Genomic DNA, 22,909 nt, shown 5'->3' on the forward strand with positions numbered 1-22,909 from the left:
AGGACAGTCTTTGTATCCCCAGGGCCCTGAAGGCCACCAGATGACTACATTTTTCTCCCCTCCTGGGAACCCAGCTGGGCCCGGAGCGAGCACTGGCTTTCTCAGCAGCCAGTTCCCAGGGCAGCAGGGCAGGGCCTGACTGAGGAAAGATGTGTCTGCTGGATGTTCCCAGAAGGGCATGGCCCTGTTTATGTTCTGCTGCTCAATTCCCAGGAGGTCAGTGCCCTTATCCTGACATGCTCCGGGACAGTGTCCAGAAAGGGTGCCACCCCCCTGCAGGTAGACATCTCTAGCATCACAGCCTGGGCCTGCCTAGGGTACAGGCACAGGCTCAGTGAGTATGTCCCACCAGGTGGGGCTTGGAGATCTGGCTGGGTCCTGACTGCGAAGACCCACCTTGTCTAAAGTTTCTTCCCAGTCCAGGCCTGGTTATGGCAGTAGGTGTAGCATGGAACCACTCAAGCACCTAAGGCTGGAAAGCACCATGCCAAGGAGTCACAGGCTATGGGACCTCCCTACTTCCTTAATTTCACTAATGGAAATTCAGGGCATTTTAAAAACTTGAGGCATCCTGAGCATTTGAGCAGATGGAGTATTCCCATTTTACAGGTGGAGGAAGTAGGGAATTGAGGGGTCAGGGAAGGAACAGGGGACAGCACCTATCCCATCACTCCATTACCAGCTACCCTAGAATTGTCAGCCTCAGTAAACACTGTGTCCATTGCTCACCAGTGTTGTTCATTGCTGTGTCCCATTCTTAAACAGTGCATGACCATGAGGTGGGTAAAGAGAAACGGGACAGTCATGAGTGACTGACGTAGTCCCTGACACTGACCTTTGCCTCCTGAGCATCTGCATTCTCATTTAATCCTTAGAGCAAACCTGAGAGGAAGGTGTGCCATTACCGCCACTTGTGGATGGAAACAGGCCTGGAGACTTGCATGGCTTAAGGCACTTACAGTTTTGTGTTTTGTCAGGAATAGAAACTGATAGCTCCTGCAGCTGGGCACCCTGGATTCTAGGGCCTCTGTCTTGCTACCTTATCCCAGCTTCTGGTGGCATTTCTGTCGCATGCGCTCACCCCACTGCCTGCCTGCGTGCATGCATTGCCCACCTGTGACTCCAGCAGTGCAAGCGTTCTCTCCACAGTGTGTCTTGAAGGGTCTCCCAGCTCTTGTTTGTATACTTTCCAGAGACAAGAAGTCCACACACTCTAAAAGCAAATGAGCCTGGTCTGTTTGGGGACAACTGGCAATGAGCTGGTCCCAGGCCTGCCTCGGGGAAGCAAAGGGCAACTCCCTCTGTCCTTTTGAGATTTGGAGGGTGACCCTTACCCTCTTACTTCCCAGGCTAAATACCCTACTCTCAGTTTACCCCACCCATAGCTGCAAGCATCCTGTGTCAGAGCTATTTTTAGTTATCACAAACATTGTTTTTGTTTGTAGGTCCCCCCTGAGCTTGAAATAAGGAGAGTTTGTGGAATTTCTATGTCACTAACCTTTTAAGAGAAAAAGGATCAGAGTTGAAAAACAGCTTGTGGCTTGGCTGGAAGGCTATCAGATAAGGCTGTGGCCTAGGAGCTGGGACAATGTCCCATTGTTCCTGCTACTGGGTTCTTACAATGAGCTGCTGTTGGGACTGGCTCTGTCTCCAGCAGTGACTCCCCCATGCTTATGCCCACATTTCCTGGGACCTGGGCAAGGCTGCCCTTGGAGTGAGCAGGTCACAGCCACAGGGAGTCATCAGCCTGCCTGTGGACCTTCTCTGCCCTTCTGCCCATGGCCACCTATGGGGCCTTGAAAGGCCAGGCTGAGGCTGTGGTATACACTGATGAAGTCAATTTTGGACTCCACCGAGCTGGGGTGCGATCCTCCTCAGTCTTGCTACTGGAGGACATTGTTCAAGTCAAGCCTTTCAGACTCTCAGTGCCTCAAAACTGAGAGGGTCATCATGAGAATTAAGCAAGGAACCAAGTATTTAAGGCATGGATGGGGCTCAAGTGCATGGGTGTGGGCTGGCTGGCTGGAGAGACCAGAAGAGTATTATTATGGTGGCATTGGCTGGCCTTGAAAATGGAAGGATTTTGTTAAACAGAAAGATGGAGGGAAAGGTAGGACAGGCTGAAGAAAGAGCCTGGGCCAAGGCACTGGAAGGCAGAGTCCATGGCTAGGTCACCAACCAGGGTATAGTGATAGAGGACTGGATTTGAATACCACCTTGAGGCCTCTGGGACTTGCTTGTCTTCTAGGCTGTGAGGGGAGGGAGGGAGGCCATGCCAGGTGGAGGGGCCCTCCTGGTGGAGGGGTACTGCTGTGGTCCGCTGGGGATGGCCACTGGGATACTCCATCCCTGCATGCCCTAGGCCCTGGCCAGACCAGCTCTCAATAGCAGTAGAATCCAGGGCAGATCTCACTGTCCTGTGACCTGTTTCCCACAAGTGACCTGGGAATCCTGGTGCCACACTTATTTCTGGGAGGTGTAAGAGTCCCATACCATGGAGGATACAGGGAAAGACTGTGAAAGAGCTCTAGGGGCTCTAGTCCTCGAGGGCCATCGTGGGCCTTAGAGAATCTGCCATGTTTGAGTTCCCAGAAAGGGTTAGGACCATGGGGAAACTGGGTGCTGCTGAGAGGATAAGATGATGCCCCTAGGGCTCTTTCATGGAGACTCTGAGGTGAACATTGGGATGCTGCTCTTGGGAATTGGCTTTGAATAGACAGCTGACCTGACAGCCAAACCCTCAGGTCTAATTTGTCCCTTCTTCCGGGGAACAGTCATGTCATCAGGGTCTGCGGCTCAGGGAGGTCTATACTTGTCCCAGCTGATTTCCTCCTCACTCCAGGAGTAGCTAACCTTGGCTGCAGAGGTTTGGGAGCTTTGGTCCAAGAACCCCGAGGACCTGAATCCTAGAACTGCCAGGCTTAGCCCTACCCACGGGGAACTCCCTTCCTGGCAAGGCGACAACTCTGACAAACTTTCCCAGCATAGCCTGGGAGTCCGGGAAGCCTTAATGAAGGAAAATGCACTGATGCTAGGAGTTCGAGTTGGATAGGGGAAGGGGGCTTCTTGGCAGAGGGAGTGGCATGTGCCTGGAGGCCTGCTTGAGGGACCTGGGTCTCCGGGTGGGAGCTGCCCAGCAAATAGGCCTCTGTGATCAGGTGGAACAGCAGGTGAACCCCACCCAGCAGCCCAGGGTGCCATGTCCAGGGCTGGTCTTTATAAGGCCCCCTACCACCATAACAGAAAGGCCTGGGAATGCCTCCCCCTGCAGATCTTGTCTTTACAGCACTCCTGCAGCGTGTGCTCAGTATCACTACTTTCCTTCTGAGGCAAGAATCCTTCCTGCTTTTTCAGATAAGGAAAATGGACCCAGAGAGTTGGGCATACCTCAGCGGGTCACAGCTGACCAACTTCTGGGCCCAGATGAGATGAGAACCAAGGTTACTGTGTGTCAGAATTTAGAGGATGGAGGGGGTTGCAGGTAGACTCCAGGGCGAACAGGAAGAAAATAGACACGTAAGATCACCACCAATCCTGCCCCCACCGCCCAGCCCTCTACTGCCCCAGAGCAGCCTGGGAAGCCTGGGAGGAGCCAGGCAACCCTGCTTCTCTTCCTTCCAGTGAGTTTGGGCTGTGGGGCTGGATGCAGCTCTGCTCCACTTTCCCCCTGTGGAGAAGTCTGAGAGGAGGCAGGGAGAGTCAGGGCTAGGCTGCTCCAGGATGCCTTAAGGGCCCTGAGCTTCACTGAGCCCTCTTTCTCAGGAATCTTCCTAGCCCAGTGAGGCCCAGGCCAGCTGGAGCACATTTACAGGACAGGACAGTGAAGAAGGAGGGGAGGGGTTCTGCAGTCACAGTCTGTGGGCCCTGGCTGTTGAGGGTCTGAACTAGGCTCCTGGGGCTGCAGAACAAGGCACCCCTTAGGTCTCCCTGGGCAGGGTCAGTGAGCTGTAAAAGGCCCCTTGTTTCTCTCCAGCCAGCCAACTCGTTCAGGCATCTCAGGCAGAAGGTGGCCCAGCTCATCAGCGCCTCCGTTTGTACATCCCAGGCTACTACCTGACCCACTCTGACTCCAGCATCCTAACCTGGCAGGGTTTGCCAGGCTGGGCCAAAGAGTAGCCTGATCCCTACTGTGAGTTCCAGGCCTTCCTAGACAAGCCCAACTTCCTCAGACTCCCCAACATCTGAGCCAGTGCATCTCTTCCACTGAAGTATGAAGCTTTCTCTGTGAGGGAGGCCTAGAGTCTGAGGGTGAGGCTGCCTAGCCCAGGCCCCAGGTGAGAAGGGGAAGGCAGACCTCCCCACAGGAAAAGGCCTAGCAATCTGAGCAAGGACTGAGAGGTCATCAAGGGATAAGTCCTGTCTGAACACATAAGATGGTATGGCATTATGGGTAAGCCACCCTGCACCTTTCCAAACTGGGCATCCCAGGAGAGGGTCCTGGGCTTAGGCCACACTGAGAAGCCCCAGAGGGAACCCAGGGGGATTTGGATGGTTTCTGAGCTGACTTCAGCCCACCTCACAGCTTTGCTCTAGTCTGAAGCCAGCTTCCCGTGGTCATGAGGAGGCCTGAGAGATGAGTGAAAGAGTCTACTGGAGCACACCATGTGGGGTTTCTAAGGCCTGGGGTCTCACTTCCAGCTCTGACACCTTGAGTGCCTAGACTTTGTGCTGAATGAAAGTTCATATGCACATAGGGTTGTTGCCATGGAGATGTGGAAATTTTCTGGATCCCTGAGCCCATACATCCTAGGCCTCAGCCTTCTTTACTCCATGTGGTCATGGAAATGGGTGTGCTCTGCATGCAAATGTCTATCAGGCTCTGAGTCTTTCAAGGTCAAGGTCAGATCTTAGCCTGATCTAAGGTAGGGAGAGGATGATGAACTGGTCAGGAGCCAAAAAGCAAAGGGTGTTGTGGGAAGGAAGTCTGCTTATAGTATGTGGCTGCTGGGAGACAAGAGACCCAGGGATGAGGTATGTCATTCTTCTTTACTGAGCTCCTAAGAATGGACCAGTGCCTGCTCTCTTTGTAAAACAGGTGACACTTCTGGGCCCCCCCTGGGTAAAGGTGAGTTAAGGAAAAAAAGCTGCTATAGAATTACAAGCCCAGAGCCCATGGCTGGAGCCTGCTCACCTAGTGCATCTAAACCAGGTGTCTCCCTTACCAACAGTAGCCTTATGTCAGACTAAACTGTGGGCTTTTCCTCTGGCCCAGCTGTGGAGGGGGCTCCAGTTGGACCTTCATTTCTCTTTGGTGGTCATTACCAAGCACTGGGAGCAGGTATGCTGAGGTGTATTCCATGTGATGCACTGAAGAACCATAGGTACAGAGAGGGATGAACTTGCCCAGGGCCATACAGTAAGTGAGCAGTGGGCTTAGGTTCAAGGCCATTTTGTTAGGGCCAGTCCAGATCTGAGCTCCATTTGGTTACCAGGTGGCATCTTTGTTCCTCATGCCAAGGCCTGTGTCAAGCCCACGGACTCTGGCCTAGGCCACAGAGCGCCAGCTAATGGACCCCGACTGAGTCTCAATGTTTTGGATACTGTGCGGAGACTGTGGCATCCCTTCTGCTCAGAGCTTCTATAAAATAGAGCAGTGGAGGTTCCTGGGCCTGTGCTACTGTGTGTGGGGCTGGGAGTGAGGCAGTGTGGGGGAAAGGGCTTTGTTGGCAGTGGCATTCTGGACAAGCGTTGGGATGGTGATTACTTTGGTCTTGGATGGGGACAGGGCTGACGCAGGGAAGGTGGGAAAGGCTACAGAACCCCAAAAAGCTGCCTAAACCTGGGCAGCTCTTCTCTTGGTGGGTCTCTGGGGCTGCTAAAGAGCCAGGTCCAACCCTGCCCTGCAGTCTCAGAAGCTCAGTTTAAACCCAAGTGGTCATGGAATCCTCGGTTTCTTGCTCTCTTAGGGGCTGAACTTCTTATCTAGACCCCCACAGTGGGGAAGAGGAACTGGTGGGTTTGGGGGACACTCCTTCCACCAAGCCTGCCTGAAAACAAAGGGCAGCAAGGGTTGGAGGAGGAACGACTGCCGCTGAGGAGGGCAATGGTGCAGGGACGAGACAAGTGGGTGGGGCACAGCCACCCCGCTTGGCCTGGCCCTGACACATCAACTGCCTACCTCCTCAGGTCCCATCTGATGCCAAGGCTGAAGGAGTCTCGCTCCCACGAGTCCCTGCTCAGCCCCAGCAGTGCGGTGGAGGCGCTGGACCTCAGCATGGAGGAGGAGGTGGTCATCAAGCCTGTACACAGCAGCATCCTGGGCCAGGACTACTGTTTTGAGGTGGGTCTCACCAGGGGAGAGGTTGGCAGCACCTTTGTCTATCTCTGACCAGGCCGGACTCCTCCAGACTCCTTTGGAATATTGTGTCCTTGGCAGTGGATAGTCTCTTTGAGACAGTGGCCACATCTGCTGATAGCTTTTGGCTCCTGGGAGACAAGAGACCCAGGGATGGGCTCCTAAGAATGGACCAGTGCCTGCTCTCTTTGTAAAACAGGTGACACTTCTGGGTCCCCACTGGGTAAAAGTGAGTTAAGGAAAAAGAGCTGCTATAGAATTGCACAAGCCCAGAGCCCATAGTTGGAGCCTGCTCACCTAGTGTACTGTGGGATTGTGGAGAGCCCCCCTCCCCACTTTTCTGAGCCTGTTTTCCCATCTGTTCAATGAGAGCCCCAACTTCTTCTGCCCAGCATTCTGTGATCCAGGGTTTAATTAAGAATAGAAGGCCAAAATGTAACCTGGGCAGGGCCATTAGCTGGGATCCCCTGCACAGTCCCTCATGGTAGGTGGGGAGTCAGTGGACTAGAGAATGCAAGATGCCAAAGTTCATGCAGCCAGGCTTGAGACCAAGCCAGGATCAGGTTATTACGCTGCAGGTGTTCTTGGGAGTTCCCAGTGGTGTCTCCCATTATTCCTATTGACTTCCTACTTCTGTTTCTGGGAAGATTCCTACCCTGTCCCTACTGCCACCCCCAGCAATCATGCATAATTAAGGAAACTCTCAGAATGAATACTGCCTTTGGGGACTAGTGTAAAAACCTCCCAACCTCTGCCCATGACCTGTGTCCTGTGTGCAGTTTCTGGTTTAAGACTCCTAGCTAAGCCAGGCAGCATCTGGACTCTGACTTCCTTGCCTGGGACAGATTGAGATGGCCTGTACCTGTCAGCTTGTTCATAACACAGTTTGCTACTCATGTATAGGCACTTGAGTGCCTGGATGAGAGATCTGGTTTGCCCCGTGGAACCCTTAGCATGGCACTGGGACAGTGGGGACAGAGTGGCAATAGCTCAGGCCAGGCTCCCTCTCCTTGAGGAAATGTCCAAGCTGCAACTAGAGAATGAATAGGAGTCAGGCAGGCAGGGGATGGTGAAGGTTCCAGGCAGGAGGACCCCAGGGCCTGACACACAGGTGTTAGGCTTATTGTGGCCATCATTGTTGTCACTGTTGCTGGGCAAAAGAGAACCCTCAGAAGGTGTCACCTAAGGATGGAGAAGAATCTCCTGCCTGTCCTTGCTTGTCCTCTTGGGACTTTGGTTTCTACCTTTTTGGCTATACTTGAGGTGAGCATTGCCCTCTGACCTAGGCAGAGTGCCCTGTAAGACTCATAAAGGTGATTTTTCTCTTTGAAAAGAAGGGCTCTGAGCCGGCAGAGATGAGGAGCCAGGCCTGAGAGCTAGATGGCTCAGGCCAGGTTGCTCTACTGCTGCCCACCTGCTCTAGGACAGCAGGTCTCTGTGCCACCTGGGAAATGAGAGGTATAAGGGCAGTTGTGAGCCTTGTCCTACTGCCATTCAGAGGCTATGTGCAGACCTGGTGGTCTCAGAGGCCTTCCATCACTGCCCAGCCTTGCCATAGTCCCTTCCCCTGTAACACGTCCTGCCTGCCCCCAACAGGTGACAACATCGTCAGGAAGCAAGTGCTTTTCCTGCCGGTCAGCAGCCGAGCGGGATAAGTGGATGGAGAACTTGCGGCGAGCAGTGCACCCCAACAAGGTAGGTCTGAGCCTCCTTTCTCTGGAGCATGGGGGATTAAGGCGAGACTCCAACATGAGGGAGCAGGAGGGATGCATTGCTGGTGGTGCACTCTAGGACTGGGGTGGAGGCAGAGCCCAGTTAAACTCTGGAAGAGGAGTGTGAGTTATTCAGTCTGAAATACTTGCCATGTGCCAGTTCCCAGAGGTACACATGTGGGAAGCTGGGCCAGAGAAAAGGGAGTTGGGCATTTGATACAATCCTTCTGCCTGTCCCATGTTCCCTGGCTAGCTCCAGCTCATCCATCCCATTCCAGCTTAGACATCTGCCCCCTCCGCCAGGCAGGCACCCTGGCCCACATTGGCTCCTCCATTTGGTCAGGACTCTAACTCCTATGTGTGTTCCTCCCCACTGACATGTTGACCTGGGCTTAATCCTGGTCTCCATGACATCACTAATGTATCACCTCTCAGCAAACTGAGAAAGTGCTAACAATAGTGCCATGATCAGTGATGTGGCAGGCATTGTGTTATCTTTTTTTCTCAGTCTCACTCCGATGTGGTGGTTATTTTATTCCTGTTTTATACAAAAGCTAACTGAGGCCAGATGAAGTCATTTGCCCAAGGTCAGTAAGCTGGTGCAAGGCAGACAAGAGAGGCAGCCCATGTCATGTCCGGCTGACCCATCCCCCACACCCAAACCCCTTCACCACCATCATCAGAGCCCCTCCCACATCTCAGAGGAGTTCCCAGCTCTGGGCTGGCTGGGTAGGCAGGTGACAGCCCCAGCTGACACCCAGGGCCCCTACAGGATAACAGCCGGCGTGTGGAGCACATTTTGAAACTGTGGGTGATTGAAGCCAAGGACCTGCCAGCCAAGAAGAAGTACCTGTGTGAGCTGTGCTTGGATGATGTGCTCTATGCTCGTACTACGGGCAAGCTCAAGACTGACAATGTCTTCTGGGGAGAACACTTCGAGTTTCACAACCTGCCACCTCTGCGCACAGTCACCGTCCACCTCTACCGGGAGACTGATAAGAAGAAGAAGAAGGAGCGCAACAGCTACCTGGGCCTGGTGAGCCTTCCCGCTGCCTCTGTGGCAGGGCGGCAGTTCGTAGAGAAGTGGTACCCTGTGGTGACGCCCAACCCCAAGGGCGGCAAGGGCCCTGGACCCATGATCCGCATCAAGGCGCGCTACCAGACCATCACCATCCTGCCCATGGAGATGTACAAGGAGTTTGCCGAGCACATCACCAATCACTACCTGGGGCTCTGTGCAGCCCTTGAACCCATCCTCAGTGCCAAGACCAAAGAGGAGATGGCGTCTGCCCTGGTGCACATCTTGCAGAGCACAGGCAAGGTGAAGGTGCGTGTGGGAAGGCCTGGTGATGGGCACTGGGCTTTTTGCCTTTACTTTGTCCATGTTAAGTACAGGTCAGCTCTAGTGGAGGTTTGGGGACAGGCATCACACCCAGATGGTCTCCCTGAACCTGCATGGCAGGGCAGTCCAAGGCTTGTGGAGCTGTGGATGGGTTGGTGGCTGGTAGTGAGGGGGTAGGTGTGCCTTCAGATGCCCTCCCCTATTAACCCTGGGGGCTGACCCTGAGGAGGTCATGTAGTTGAGCTCTTCCGGAACACATGGGACGCACAATCCGCCAGCCCAGTGACACAGACACATATACCACTCGGGACATCCCTAGCAGGCAGTTACCAGCCCTAGCCTTTTCCTAACACTTTCACATCCAGACACAGATTTCACATGCACAGGTAGATGATCTTCCAGCCCCAGCCCCAGGGCCCCTTAGGAATGGTGATCAGAGAGCCATGTAGGCAGGCCCCACTTCCTGGCTAGAGGATCCCAGCTCCCCTTACCCTACCCTTACTTTTCTCCTGCCACTGACAATAGGCCCACTCAGCAGCCCCCGCACTTGGTTTGGAGGACAAGTAGGCTTCTGGACTGGTGCCCCTCGGAGGGGGCACCTGTCCAGCTCAGTGGAACGTGGCTCCCAGCCTCACCTGAGGGAAGTCTTCCCCTTTTTGCCATGCCTCCTGGCTGCCCAGAGCCCGTAGAAGAAGAAGGGCTAAACTTTGAATGAACTATCCTTCTGTGACAGGGATAGACCCCAAATGCCAGGCTAGGGAACTGGGCCTTAGCCCTCTGGTTGTGGCGTGGTTTGAGAATAAATGATGTGAGTGAAGGGTAGGGGATGCCTTGGATCAAGGTCCTGAGCTCTCAATCAGGAGAGGTACAGGTAGGGAGCCAGGCTTGGGTGTCACCAGATTCTTGACTGCATGAGGTCCTTTGTCCTCTTACCTGTTCCTAAAGGCCCTGGCAGGGGAAGGCTATGACTAGAAGCCCATGGCCCCTAAAGGCCCTTCTAGTTCCCACTATCTGTTGAACTGTCACTGTATGAAAGAGGGACTTCACCACGCATCTGTGGGGAGATCTGCCTTCCTCCATGTTGGCCCACCTCCTCCCCTTGCCCATGGCCTTTATACTTGCTGGTTGAGGCTGCCAGATGGACCACAGGCTGCACTATCCTCATTTATTGGTCAGTGGTGAGCTGAGGGTGCTAGGAAAGAGTGATTGGCAAAAGCCTGTGGCCCAGAGATGGAATGAGGGAGACAGCAGAGGCCTGAGCCTTTCTTGCTGCTGGGTCTCTCATCTTTCAATCCCTGGTCCCCAGGGCTGCTGTGGCGGAGCTCCAGGGAAGATGTGGTTTTTAACCTTTGCTCTGTGTACTCAGAGGTTGGGAGCCTAGAGGTTTTCTGCACATCAGGAAGTAGTCCTTGAGCACATTATCCCAGTGAGGCCAGTGATAACATCCCCTTGGTCCCTCCTGTCTGTCTTGTTGGCCAGCCTTGATCTCTGGCTCCAGATCTCAATTCTTTATTTCAAAAGGCTCCCAAATTGGCACATCAGAGTGGGAAACTCCCTGGCCCATGCTGAGTGCCTTGCAGGCTCTGAGCTAGCTGGTCTCCTGTCCCAGCTGTTACCCTCCCCTCAGTCGGCCTGCCTCCGTTCTTCCTCTCCCCCAGGTCATAGGTTGGCTCTGGACATGATGAGGCAAGGTCTCCAGAGGAAGGGAGCTACCGTCCAGTTAGGAAAGGGTGGCTGAGGCTTCTCTGCCAGGATTCCCTTGACACTGTGTAGGACCTGATGGGTGAGGGCCTTACTAGGTGCAATTGGGGGGCCACAACAATGACAAGCAGTGGGGCCACAGCCTGCCTCCCAGCCAGAGCCCTGCCAGGTGGACCTCAGCCCCACTCTTGTTTCTAAGTATAGAGCAACTGGATCACTCAGTCCTTCTTCTCTCCTCCTTACCCATGGGCTGCAGAGGACAAACCATGTCATATGGGGAGCCCCCACCAAACTCTGATAGGTCCCGGCAGCTGTTTGTACTTGGCACATGGTGTGGAAGGACGGGGGACCTCTCCTATGGCAGCCAATCTGGACGTGATGGTGGAGCTTGAGGCTCAATGTGGCATGTTGCCATCCAGCCCTGCCTCCCATCCTTATGCTCAGCTCTGATGTCATCAGCTCCAAGCTCAGCCTCACTAGGCTTCCCACCCTGCCTGCTCTACTCAGCAGCCCCCAAGATGGGTGCTGTGTTCCTCTCTAGATCCCCAGTGGTGTGGTGAAGGAACAAGCTTGAGAAGCAGGGACTTCTCTGTCCAGGTCCAGAGTCCTCAGGTCCTGCCTACCAGGCCAGCTTAGGTTCCATTTGCTCACCCCCTGCCTCCCCAGGACTTTCTGACGGACCTGATGATGTCAGAGGTGGACCGCTGTGGAGACAATGAGCACCTCATCTTCCGTGAGAATACACTGGCCACCAAGGCCATTGAGGAGTACCTCAAACTGGTGGGCCAGAAGTACTTGCAGGATGCACTAGGTAGGGAGGGGGTGGGCTGTCAGGTGGGCAGAGGATTGGTGTTGTCCGCCCAACCCTGACTCCTTCCTCCCTGCCCACCTGGCCACAGGTGAGTTCATCAAAGCTCTGTACGAGTCAGATGAGAACTGTGAAGTGGACCCAAGCAAGTGCTCAGCTGCTGACCTCCCTGAGCACCAGGGCAACCTCAAGATGTGCTGCGAACTGGCCTTCTGCAAGATCATCAACTCCTACTGGTCAGTGCTCACCCCATGACCCTTTGAGGACATTGCATTCCCTTTTGGACCAGGCCTTCCTGTCCTGTTGTCTTGCCTGTCTTCTTGGCTGTCAGAGTGCTCACAGTGTGCTAGGCACAAGGTCAGAATCCACCTGCTGCCTGACTCACTGAGTTACTGGGTAGCCAGACTCCTGTCCTGGTCTTTTTTGGGCTCTCTTGAGCATAGGAGAGTATTCCAGAATGTCAACAAGATACAGTTGAAACTGTAATAACCTGGACACAGCAGTCGAGTGCCTGGTGAGCACCTGTGTGCGTGTGTTGCCCAGGCTACAGCATGGAATGGAGCTGGCCAGGCTCTGTTCAAGCACCCACCAGAGATGACTCCTCACCCGTCCTAGTAGTAATGGTGCTCATGTCATGGGCTTGTGATCAGGCCCAGCAGGGACATGTGTGCGTATCTGAGCACCAGGCGGCCCAGGACTAGAGACCAAAAAGAAAGGGGTGGTTTTAAATAGAGCAGGGTCTGCAGGCCACACCAGCCCCAGAACAGAGCAGGTGCGCACGGGAGTAGGCTGCTCACATGAAACCATAATCAGAACTTGTATTGGTCCTGGTGACCTTACAGGAAAGCTAACTTCAAAGGTAGCTTCTTGTTCCTGGACACATGTGTGACAGCTGTTGACCTGGTGCCAGGTACATCCTTGCTGTGTGGTGGCACACGAGTGTCCTGTGTGTAGGTGGGCTTCCTGCCAGCCTGAGTGATCACTTTCACACCAAAAGAGCCACTTAGGCTTCAGCTTATGCCACAGCTGCAGCTCAGGGCTGGTGTCCCCTCCTGTCCTAGTCCTCTGGTTCTTTTACTCTCCACCCACCTTGATCTGTCACACTCCTGTCCTAAGGCTTTATACCTGTCCCTCTATGGCCCGTCATCTGACCACATGTGGTCTGCTTATCCCTCCTGGGTCCCTTCTGTTGAAGCCCTGATCCCTTTGGAATGGGATCATGTCTGCATCTGAATGAGTTTCCTACACAGGCTGGGAGCACTCTGGAGGCAGGTGGGTCCACCAGCTCAGGGCTAGGCATGCAGAGAGCCAAACGACAGGCAAAGACAGGCCTGCTAGGCGAGCAGCCTCCTGGGGAGGGGGTTGAAGGGAATGGCCAGGGCCAGGGTGTTGGGTGCCCATGTGCCCAGTCTCTTAGCCACTGTTACACAAGGTACTCATCTGGGGCCAGTGGGACACCTTGGAGCCTGGGGGCAACCAGAGAGCCTTGAACTATTTGGGAACATTCTTTTTATCCCCCACTGGACTGGGACACCCTCTGTCCCCCATTCCTGGGCAGCTGAATGTGGGTCACAGGAAAAACATTTCTGTGGACAAGGATTTTCCATCTTCTGTTTCTGGCATCTGTCAGATGATTCTTTCTTTTTGGGACAAGGTCATCAGTAGATATCATCACTCAGTACCTAGGTGTCCCTGCCCAGTCCTGTGCCAGGTGCTTTGAGAGGCCCAGGGCTAAAGACACTCCCACCTCCTTTTCTCCCTAGGCACCCTCAATTCCACTGACATTCATTACCACCGAGCCTGCTGGGTTGGCTGCTGGGCTTGCCCCAATGAGCATTTCAGGCCTAGCAAGCCCTCTGTGGCCTTGGCACCTCAGCCTGAAGGTGATTCTGTGAGCTTGGCAGGGTAGGCTTTGTTTTCAGTTTAGGTGACAGGATGCTAAAGCCCAGGCAGGGCCAGGGTCTTGGTCAGGTCACCCTGAGCTTATGACAGCAGGCATAGACAGGGTTTAAGGATCACTGGGCCTGGCCTGCCCCAGAGTAGAAAGGTGGGAAGGTCACTTAAAGATGGGCCAGGTGGGCATGACTGTGGCTGGGCAGAATTCCCAGTGGAGCCAGGAACCCTGTGTTGGTCCTCTGACTGTGTCACCCTGAAGAAGTTGCTGCCTTTGTTTCCATCCCATCTAGAGCATGGCAAGCTGTGTTCTCCCCTGTGGTTAAGGGTGGTCTCTCCATCACTCCAAGCTCTGCATAAAACCTTACGTTCCTATGACAATGTTCAGGCAAAGGGAGTGTCTCAAAAGCCAGTGATGAGAACACAGGCACAGTGATGTGTCCCTGTCGGTTTCCACACTACTCCACCAAGTGCCTGCCATTTCGATGGAAAGATGTGTTACCGCTTGGGGGAGGTGATGAGGCGGAGCCGGCTCCCCAACTGAGCTTGTCTCTCGGCTCAGTTGGCCCTTTCAATGAGAGTCCACCCTAACTGAAGCTTGGGTCTCCTGCTTGCTGAGCACTGGCTCTGCTGCCCTGGGCTGGGCACTCTCCTGCGTGGACTCAGCTCCCCAGGAGCCCTGTCTGCTGGGTAACTGACAGGCTGAGTGACATGCCCAGAGCTCCAATTTCATGCACCTGCGGGGGAGATGTAAGGGTCAGAACTCAGGGTTCCATGCAGCCCAGATCTGTCCTGGGCCCCTGTCTGATTACCAGGACCACCATCGTCTGTCCCTATGCAGTGTCTTTCCACGGGAGCTCAAAGAGGTGTTTGCCTCATGGCGGCAGGAGTGCAGTAGTCGTGGCCGGCCGGACATCAGCGAGCGTCTCATCAGCGCCTCCCTCTTTCTGCGTTTTCTCTGCCCAGCCATCATGTCACCCTCACTCTTCAACCTGCTGCAGGAGTACCCTGATGACCGCACTGCCCGCACCCTTACCCTCATTGCCAAGGTTACCCAGAACCTGGCCAACTTCGCCAAGTGAGTGCCTTAGCCTGTGGTGGGCAGAGACAGCAGGGTTGGAGTCCACAGAGACAGGGCCTATGTGTTTCTGCCCCCTGCAAACTGGGCTGGGGTAACAGGCCCTGCTTTTGTCCCTGCCATTCTCAGTTCTTCCCTTCCCCCTATTTCAAAATAAAACCTCCTCCACACCTCATCCTCCTAGTAAAAGTACTTGCCATTTTGGTACATTTCCTTAAATTTCAAAGAGGAGATATTTTTCCTTCTGCTCTTTTGAATTAACATATTATCCATCCTGAGGATTCTGCCATGTCCCTTAACATTCCTAAGCTCCATTTTGAAATGAATGACCAATGTTCTTCCAAAGCAGAGCAGCCCGGGCCTCTAGCACATTTCCTGGGCATTTGGACAGTCAGGTTGTTTCAGACTGACTCAGATTAATGCTGTCAGGATGTCTTTACTTATAATGCACTTCTGGTGTTTTCAGCTGCATTCTTAGAGCAAGTGGGTAGAAGTGGAAGGGCTGGGTCATTTTGTCATTCATTCACAAAGTGTGGGTTGAGCCCTGTTTCAGGCTATCTTCATAGATAAGTCGGCCCTGGTCCCAGCTCTCAAAGCTGAGCACATTAAACAGGGAGACATGGAGTAAAAGCAGTATATAGTCATATACCAGAGACCAAGTCACATATCAAGAGCGCCCTGGGTTTGTGGGGAGAGAAGACAGGAAGGCCTCAAATGATGAGGGTAAGGCATTCACCTGGCTCGAGGGGAAGCAGGAGCAAAGACTGGTGTATCAGGGAGTGCCATGGTGCTATAGAAGTGCACCAAGTGGAGCATCAAGTGCCAGGCCAGGAGAAGCAGAAGACAAGATTCAAGAGGACAGCGGGGACCAGAGGGCCACACAAGGCAGAGGGAGCCACCAAGGATTTTAAATAAGCAGGAGGATGGTTCAGCTCTCTTCTGGATCTGAAAAGAACACCCAGTCAGCAGGGGGATGAGACCAGAGACCTGGGAGGAGAGCATAGCCATGTTTTATCAAAAAGCAAGGTGGTATAGGAGACAGTGACTGCAAGTGAAGTGGTCAAGGTAGACAGCAGGCCTTGCCATTGGGGTTGAGGAAGGAGGACCCAGCAAATGCCAGGCTTCTGGCTCGGGCATCTATGCTTAGAATAGGAAGTTCAGAAAGAAGGCATGAGTTTGGGGAACCATCAGTGGCTCCAGAGTTGGCCAGGTTGAGCAGGAGAGACTAGGGGGTGGGGAGGGGTGTTCTGAAAGAGCAGAGACCTGGGCCAAGCATGGATCAAAAAATCATCTGTGCACCTAGCATTGCAAATTGGAGGAAAAGAGGAAGGAGACTCTAATGGGTGATAAATGGGGAGTCAAAGAATATTCTAGGTCTTGTGGTTACAGGTCTTAAAAAGGGTCACCACTTCTGGTCTTGATATCCTGGGTCATGGCAGGTTCAGTTGTCTTGGAGCATCAGTGGGTGGGAGCTGGCTGCAGTGGGTAGTGGGAATGGGAACTGAGGGAGTGGAGTGGCTCAGAGAAGGGGCCCTCACCCTGGCTGCCCTCTCTTCCCAGATTTGGCAGCAAGGAGGAGTATATGTCATTCATGAACCAGTTCCTGGAGCACGAGTGGACCAACATGCAGCGCTTCCTGCTGGAGATCTCCAACCCCGAGACCATCTCCAATACAGCTGGCTTCGAGGGCTATATTGACCTGGGCCGTGAGCTCTCCAGCCTGCACTCACTGCTCTGGGAGGCCGTCAGCCAGCTGGAGCAGGTGCCTGTAGCTGTGGGTGAGGGTGGGTCCTAAGGCCACAGTAAGCCCCAGGGCAGCCATGAGGTCAGAGGGTTTGTCTCTGTGGCATGAAACAGCCCACCCAGGTGCCAGTAGCCCTGGGTTCCAGCCCAGGCCCTGTAGAATACACTGGGTGTCTCTGGGCTCTGTTTTCCTTTATGGACCAGTGTCACGTTTGCTCTCTGGCACCTGCCAGAGCACTCAGTATTGGGGCAAACCTTTCTAGGGCTGGGACTATGGCTCAGTGGTGGAGCTCTTGCCAAGCATGCACAAGGCCCTGGGCTCAATCCCCAGCACTGCAAAAACAGAATAGGAAAAAATAAAATAAAATAAAACCTTTTTAGAATTACCCTTGACTGTCAATTGGCAAGATAATTCCCTCAGCACCTCTGACATTGCTTTGGTCACTTGGACTGAGTTCTTCTCAGCCTGGAGTTCCACTAAACCCCCAGTGGCCTCACAGTGAGCAGTTTCTTGGCATTGGCCTGCTAGAAACCACTTTTCAAATATCTGTTGCTTTTCAGGTCTCCAGGGTCCATTTTACAAAGTAGTTAATACTGAAACCAGGTAGAAAGGCCTTCCTGCCTTCTGGTCCATTTGAGGTGACACTCAGAGCACTCTGGTATGCCACCTTCTAAACATGATCTTTGCATGTGTAGCTGTACACATGCAGGTGCAGACATTTACAGTTCTCCTCCCTTTTGTTTTCAAGTGAAAACTTCCAGTGTACACTGATATGTTTCTCACTATCATAGGCATCTGTCCTCATGTGCATCCTATACCACCACTGTGCCAAAAAACAGGTGTAGACTTCCCTGTCCCATGAACAGTTTGTTCCATCAGTCTCCTACTGACGTATCTGTGGGTTAGTCCCAGCTCTCCACTGAAACGGCTGCTGTTGCAATCGCAGTTTCTCTCATTTATATCCCTTTGTCTTTGTCTGTGAGAGAAATATGAGGGAGATATGGAAATGAAGGCCAAGCCCCTCTCTTCCTCTAATTCTGAGCCCTCTGCTACAGCCTACACCAGTCACTGTCATTGTCACCACTTGCCAAGCTCCTGTGCTGGTCACTGTCCCATGGATCTCACAGCTAAGTAGGAAGTATGGAAGGTAATCAGCATTGTTACCCAGGTGATATGGTGCAACAAGGATTTGAAATCAAGCTGTTGGCCTCCCCAAATCTGTTGACTATGAGATTCACTTTTCTTCTCTTGTTTATGCATGCATTTTCACAAGGGACTTTGTGCAAAAGCAGTGGCCTCCTCCTAGCTCAACTCCATAGCCCAGAATCCTCTGCATCATGTCCGAAGCATGACAAGGTTTAGAAGGGCCGAGGTCCAGCACCAGTTTATGCCTGCTCTGTGCCTAGACCATCTCCACTGGGTTTGGGTCAGCCCACTTTGTGGAGCAGATAGTAGAGGGACTCCTTAGAAGCCTCTTGGGTGGAGAGGTATAGGCTGGGTAATTCTGAGATTCTAAGCATGGGAATCCAATTCTGGGATTTCTTCTTTGAGGGTACCAGAGCAGGACAAACTAACATGAGGCTTGGACTAGGTCAGCATCTCTTCCTGTGGGCTTTGCATTCCTACCCCAGAAATAATCTAGGGAGCTGGTAATAAATGAAGATTTACAGATTGCTGGGCTTGTCCTTTCCAAGACCCTCTGGGTCTGACTGTGGGGTCCAGAATCTGCATTGCTTATAGGCTCCTTGGTGGTTTTGAACCACAGTGACTGCGGCATACCTAACCTCAACAAGTGGCCTTAGTAGGTCACACCTGGCTTTTTTTGTGTCTTTGCAGAGCATTGTGTCCAAATTGGGACCTCTGCCTCGGATCCTGAGGGATGTCCACACTGCACTGAGCACCCCAGGCAGCGGGCAACTCCCTGGGACCAACGATCTGGCTTCCACACCGGGCTCTGGCAGCAGCAGCATCTCAGCTGGACTGCAGAAGATGGTGATCGAGAACGATCTCTCTGGGTAAGAGCTCCTAGGTGTGCTGAGTGTAGTGGGGCATGCATGCAGACTAGGCAAAGCCCATCTGTGGTCTCCGATGGGGGAGAGGATGCCCATGTGGTTGTTTAGGAAACAAGCCTGGTCAGACTCTAAATGTTTGATGCAGGCCCTAAGTGGTAAACCTCCATTTGAAAAACCAGGGAAGTCTTCCTGGAGAAGGAGATGGTGTCATTTTTTTACCTTTTCAGGAAAAGTAGCATTTCCATTGGTGGAAAAGTCCTTCTAGGTAAAGGGGCAAGCACAAGCAAGGGCCTGGAGAAGAACAATCTGTGTTCAGGTACAATTCTGGGTCCCAAACACCTTCCGATCCCCTGTGCTTGTTTGAAGCACTCATTCTGGTATTTCTTGGACCTGTATAAGGAGCTCCTTAAGTGGTGCTTAAGAGTATGTTCAGTAGGAGCCCAGGTGGCTCTACTGGGCTTTGAGACTAGGACCCCAGAAAACAGAGGTGCTGAGATCCAGCCTCCCTGAGCCCTCAGCTCTGGGTGCAGGCTGCTCAACATAAATAACACACAGTGCAGTGGGAGGCAGGTGCTTTTGAATATGTCAGTGTGACATTTCATTAAGAAACTCAGTATTCATATGGAACCGTATATGTTCCTCTATCTCCTGGCAGGGGCCCCTTTTAGACCTGCTGGTGAGGTCAAGGCTGGAACAGCAGATTGGGGAGTGTGATTTACTTCCCAGGTGCTGGCAGCATAGTTTTGCAGCAGGGGAGGGTGTTGAGCTAGATCTGGAGGGTGTGGTGCCCAGAAGAGGCCATGGTACCAGTCCTGGTCACTCTTGAGTGGGTTTTATTTGTTTTTTGGTTTGTATGTTTGTTTGGAGGTCTGTTCACTTCACCTGCTAAATGAAGCAGAGCAGAGTGACAATGTAAGAGTTGAGGAAAGCATTAAGGACACATGACCTGGGGTGTGGCATGGTTAGCCCAGACCTACAGCTGATCTTGGCTTGTCCCCGTTCTTTCTGCTACCTTTGTCCAGCTCTTCCCTGCCCATGAGTGCTGGGGCTCTAAGTGCTGGCACTGCCCTGTCTTGGGGCCATGGTTTCTGCTCCATCTGAGGCCAAGCTGACAGTGTCTTCCTATTCTAAGCCCGTGTCAAGCTCCCCATATCCTTGTTGCTTCTCACCCACTCATAGAGCCCTGTTCGTGCCTACATTCTTTCTTCCAAAACCCACCTGGGCCCACTTCAGTTGTGCTTGGCCTTTAGGGAAGGTCCAGGAGAGGCTGCAAACAGGTGTGGCATGAGGAGGACCAAGGGCTGTGGTAGACTGAGGGAAGGTAGAGCCTGCTGCCAGGTTCAGATTCATCACCTGAGCTATGCCTTTGATGCATCTTCCTTTGATTCTGTTTTTGCCAGGATTTACAGCCCCCACCTGCCACTCAAATAGGGAGTGGCAGCAGGAGGCTGGGCAGGAGAGGGTTTCACCAGGCCCACATTTGGGTTATCAGTCTGATTAGAAACAAGAGGGAAAAGGCAGAGGGTGCCCCATGATTTTGAAGTTGGAATTCTTAACACAGGACTCGCAGATTAACTGAGTGCCACTGAGCTGTGGGCTGGGGCTTAGCTAAGGGGGTTGTCCAGAGCATGCCAGGTCCCAGCACCCATTGGGTAAAGGGCTTGCCAGGCAGCCTGGCTTGGAACTAGCAGAGCTGGTCCCTAGAGCAGAGGTTCTGTGTGGAAGCAGTCATCTCAGCCCCTGTTCCCTGGGACTACCCAAGCTGCTGGCCCAGCTCTCCCCTCCCCGGCCCTGGCGTTGACTGCCAGGTCCTAGCAGGTTGGCGGGTGCTATGGTTTGGACCCGCGTGGCTGCACTCACAGTTCTTCTTTTCCCCTTCTTTCCCTGTGTGTGCTTGTCTCCCTGCAGTCTGATAGATTTCACCCGGTTACCGTCTCCAACCCCCGAAAACAAGGACTTGTTTTTTGTCACAAGGTCCTCCGGGGTCCAGCCCTCACCTGCCCGCAGCTCGAGCTACTCGGAAGCCAACGAGCCTGATCTCCAGATGGCCAACGGTGGCAAGAGCCTGTCCATGGTGGACCTCCAAGACTCCCGCACACTGGACGGGGAAGCAGGCTCTCCAGCGGGCCCTGACGTCCTTCCCACCGATGGGCAGGCACCCACAACTCAGCTGGTGGCTGGGTGGCCAGCCCGGGCAGCACCAGTGAGCCTGGCAGGGCTGGCCACCGTGCGGCGGGCAGGCCAGACACCAACCACACCGGGCACCTCTGAGGGAGCACCTGGCCGGCCCCAGCTGTTGGCACCACTCTCCTTCCAGAACCCTGTGTACCAGATGGCGGCTGGCCTGCCGCTGTCGCCCCGTGGCCTTGGTGACTCAGGCTCTGAAGGCCATAGTTCCCTGAGCTCCCACAGTAACAGTGAAGAGCTGGCGGCTGCCGCCAAGCTGGGAAGTTTCGGTACCACCGCGGAGGAGCTGGCTCGGCGGCCTGGTGAGCTGGCACGGCGACAGATGTCACTGACTGAGAAGGGTGGGCAGCCCACGGTGCCACGGCAGAACAGCGCTGGTCCCCAGCGGAGGATTGACCAGCCTCCGCCCCCACCCCCACCGCCACCTCCTGCTCCCCGGGGCAGGACGCCCCCCACCCTGCTGAGCACCCTGCAGTACCCGCGGCCCTCGAGTGGAACCCTGGCGTCAGCCTCACCAGATTGGGCTGGCCCTGGGGCCCGGCTGCGGCAGCAGTCCTCATCCTCCAAGGGGGACAGCCCAGAGCTGAAGCCACGGGCGGTGCACAAGCAGGTCAGTGCTGTGGGTCGGGGCAGGCCGGACTCTCAGTCCAGGGGGTGTCACACACCGTGTCATGCTCCTTCTCGGTCATTTCACCTCACCAGCGCCCAGCTGCCATCTCATGCTGTGATGCCTCATCCAGCCCCGTCGCTGGCCTGCTATGCACACTGCTCCCTCCACTTGGAACCAGGGGCACCGTGGCCTCAAGGGACACCAGGGCCCTCTGCCATTTCCCCCAAATAAAGACTTGGATCGGGGAGCAAGGGGGGAGGGGTCCATTTATTTCCAGTTCCAGGCCTGTTAAAGCCCATGCCTCATGCTGGAATCAGTCTGGCCCCTCTCTAGCCTCTACTTTCTTCCCAAACTGCTCATATGGGCTGAGTTGGCCACCAGGTGCAACTGCCGGAAGTGTGGACGATCCCTGTCACCTAAGGGTTGCAAGCCGTGGGTCGGTGTGCTTGGGTGACTGCCCAGCCCAGCACCAGCTGCCCCTCAGCTCAGCCTACTGTGGTGCTCCCAGTGGCAGCAGGGTGCAGTGCTCAGGAGCCCCCAGGCTATTGACTATCTCTGGCTGCCATCCAGGAGATAGACAGCTAGAAGTCCCCTCCTGTCATGCTTCTGAGCCACTGTCCTTGTGGCTTGCCCACGGTTAGTGTCTGCCCTCTCCTCTTCCCTCTGCCTCCTGCAGCCCATCACAGCTGTGTTTCATTGTAGGGCCCTTCACCCGTGAGCCCCAATGCCCTGGACCGCACAGCCGCTTGGCTCTTGACCATGAATGCGCAGTTGTTAGAAGACGAGGGCCTGGGCCCAGACCCCCCCCACAGGGATAGGCTCAGGAGTAAGGAGGAGCTCAGCCAAGCAGAAAAGGTAAAGCTGGACCCGGGCAGGCGGGCTGGGTGGGCCCTCATTGAGCGGGTATTGCTCATCTGAGAATGACTAAATCTCTATGTCCCCTTATCCCCGTGGGGCTAGGGGTCAGTGGGAGAAGAGCAGCAGGAGGGGTTTAGCTTAGACCTGAGGCTTCCAATACAGGCTGCATTTCAGCATCACCTAGGAATGCACTGGGTCAGACTCTGGCACCTGGAGGCTGGAGCTCCGAGAGACCGCTTACCCTGAAGCAGCTGAGCTTCCGAGCATGTGGAGCTGGAGAACCAGGTGCCCAAGAGGCACCTGGAGACCATTGGGGGGAGCTTTAGTCTTGAGGAGGCAGAAACAGGCTCTTGTCCCCAAGATAGCTAGAAGAGCTGCCCCACCCAGGCCCCCTTCTTCCAAGGATCATGCCTTCCCAGGACCTGGCTCTTAGTTCCAGTCTCCACCCGGGCCTGGGGAAAACAGCTACCAGGAAGAAAGGTGGGGTCAGCTTACCACTGATTTCTTTCTCCCAAGAGCAAAAAAAAAAAGATTCTAACGAATCTAACCCTCGCCCACCACACACCTCTAACATTTGATGGGCCATGGGGTGCTTTGACCATCCTGCCAGGTCTTCCAGTTGTGGCAGCTGCCCTGGATCTGGGGGTAGTCCTTGAACGTCCCTGGAAG

The 22,909-nt window shown here is 54.1% G+C and overlaps 1 protein-coding gene across 12 annotated transcripts in view; it reads left to right on the forward strand.

Annotated features, from left to right (window-relative positions):
• Nucleotides 1-22,909, forward strand: part of Dab2ip (DAB2 interacting protein) — a 184,974-nt gene that overhangs the window by 151,757 nt on the left and 10,308 nt on the right. For 11 of the 12 annotated variants that reach the window (XM_046451331.2, XM_046451329.2, XM_046451337.2 and 8 more), the window contains 10 exons: nucleotides 6,127-6,280; nucleotides 7,892-7,990; nucleotides 8,780-9,334; nucleotides 11,717-11,861; nucleotides 11,950-12,094; nucleotides 14,593-14,829; nucleotides 16,390-16,591; nucleotides 18,410-18,588; nucleotides 20,494-21,382; nucleotides 22,085-22,237. In XM_046451331.2, coding sequence (XP_046307287.1) covers nucleotides 6,127-6,280; nucleotides 7,892-7,990; nucleotides 8,780-9,334; nucleotides 11,717-11,861; nucleotides 11,950-12,094; nucleotides 14,593-14,829; nucleotides 16,390-16,591; nucleotides 18,410-18,588; nucleotides 20,494-21,382; nucleotides 22,085-22,237 — 2,758 coding nt within the window. The remainder of the gene's footprint in view (nucleotides 1-6,126; nucleotides 6,281-7,891; nucleotides 7,991-8,779; nucleotides 9,335-11,716; nucleotides 11,862-11,949; nucleotides 12,095-14,592; nucleotides 14,830-16,389; nucleotides 16,592-18,409; nucleotides 18,589-20,493; nucleotides 21,383-22,084; nucleotides 22,238-22,909) is intronic. The other variant, XM_046451330.2, reaches the window with a different exon arrangement.

Source organism: Marmota monax, unplaced genomic scaffold, assembly GCF_021218885.2.
Source record: "Marmota monax isolate L192 unplaced genomic scaffold, Marmota_monax_Labrador192_F-V1.1 WCK01_AAM20220418_F8-fsc00020, whole genome shotgun sequence".
Taxonomy (NCBI): domain Eukaryota; kingdom Metazoa; phylum Chordata; class Mammalia; order Rodentia; family Sciuridae; genus Marmota; species Marmota monax.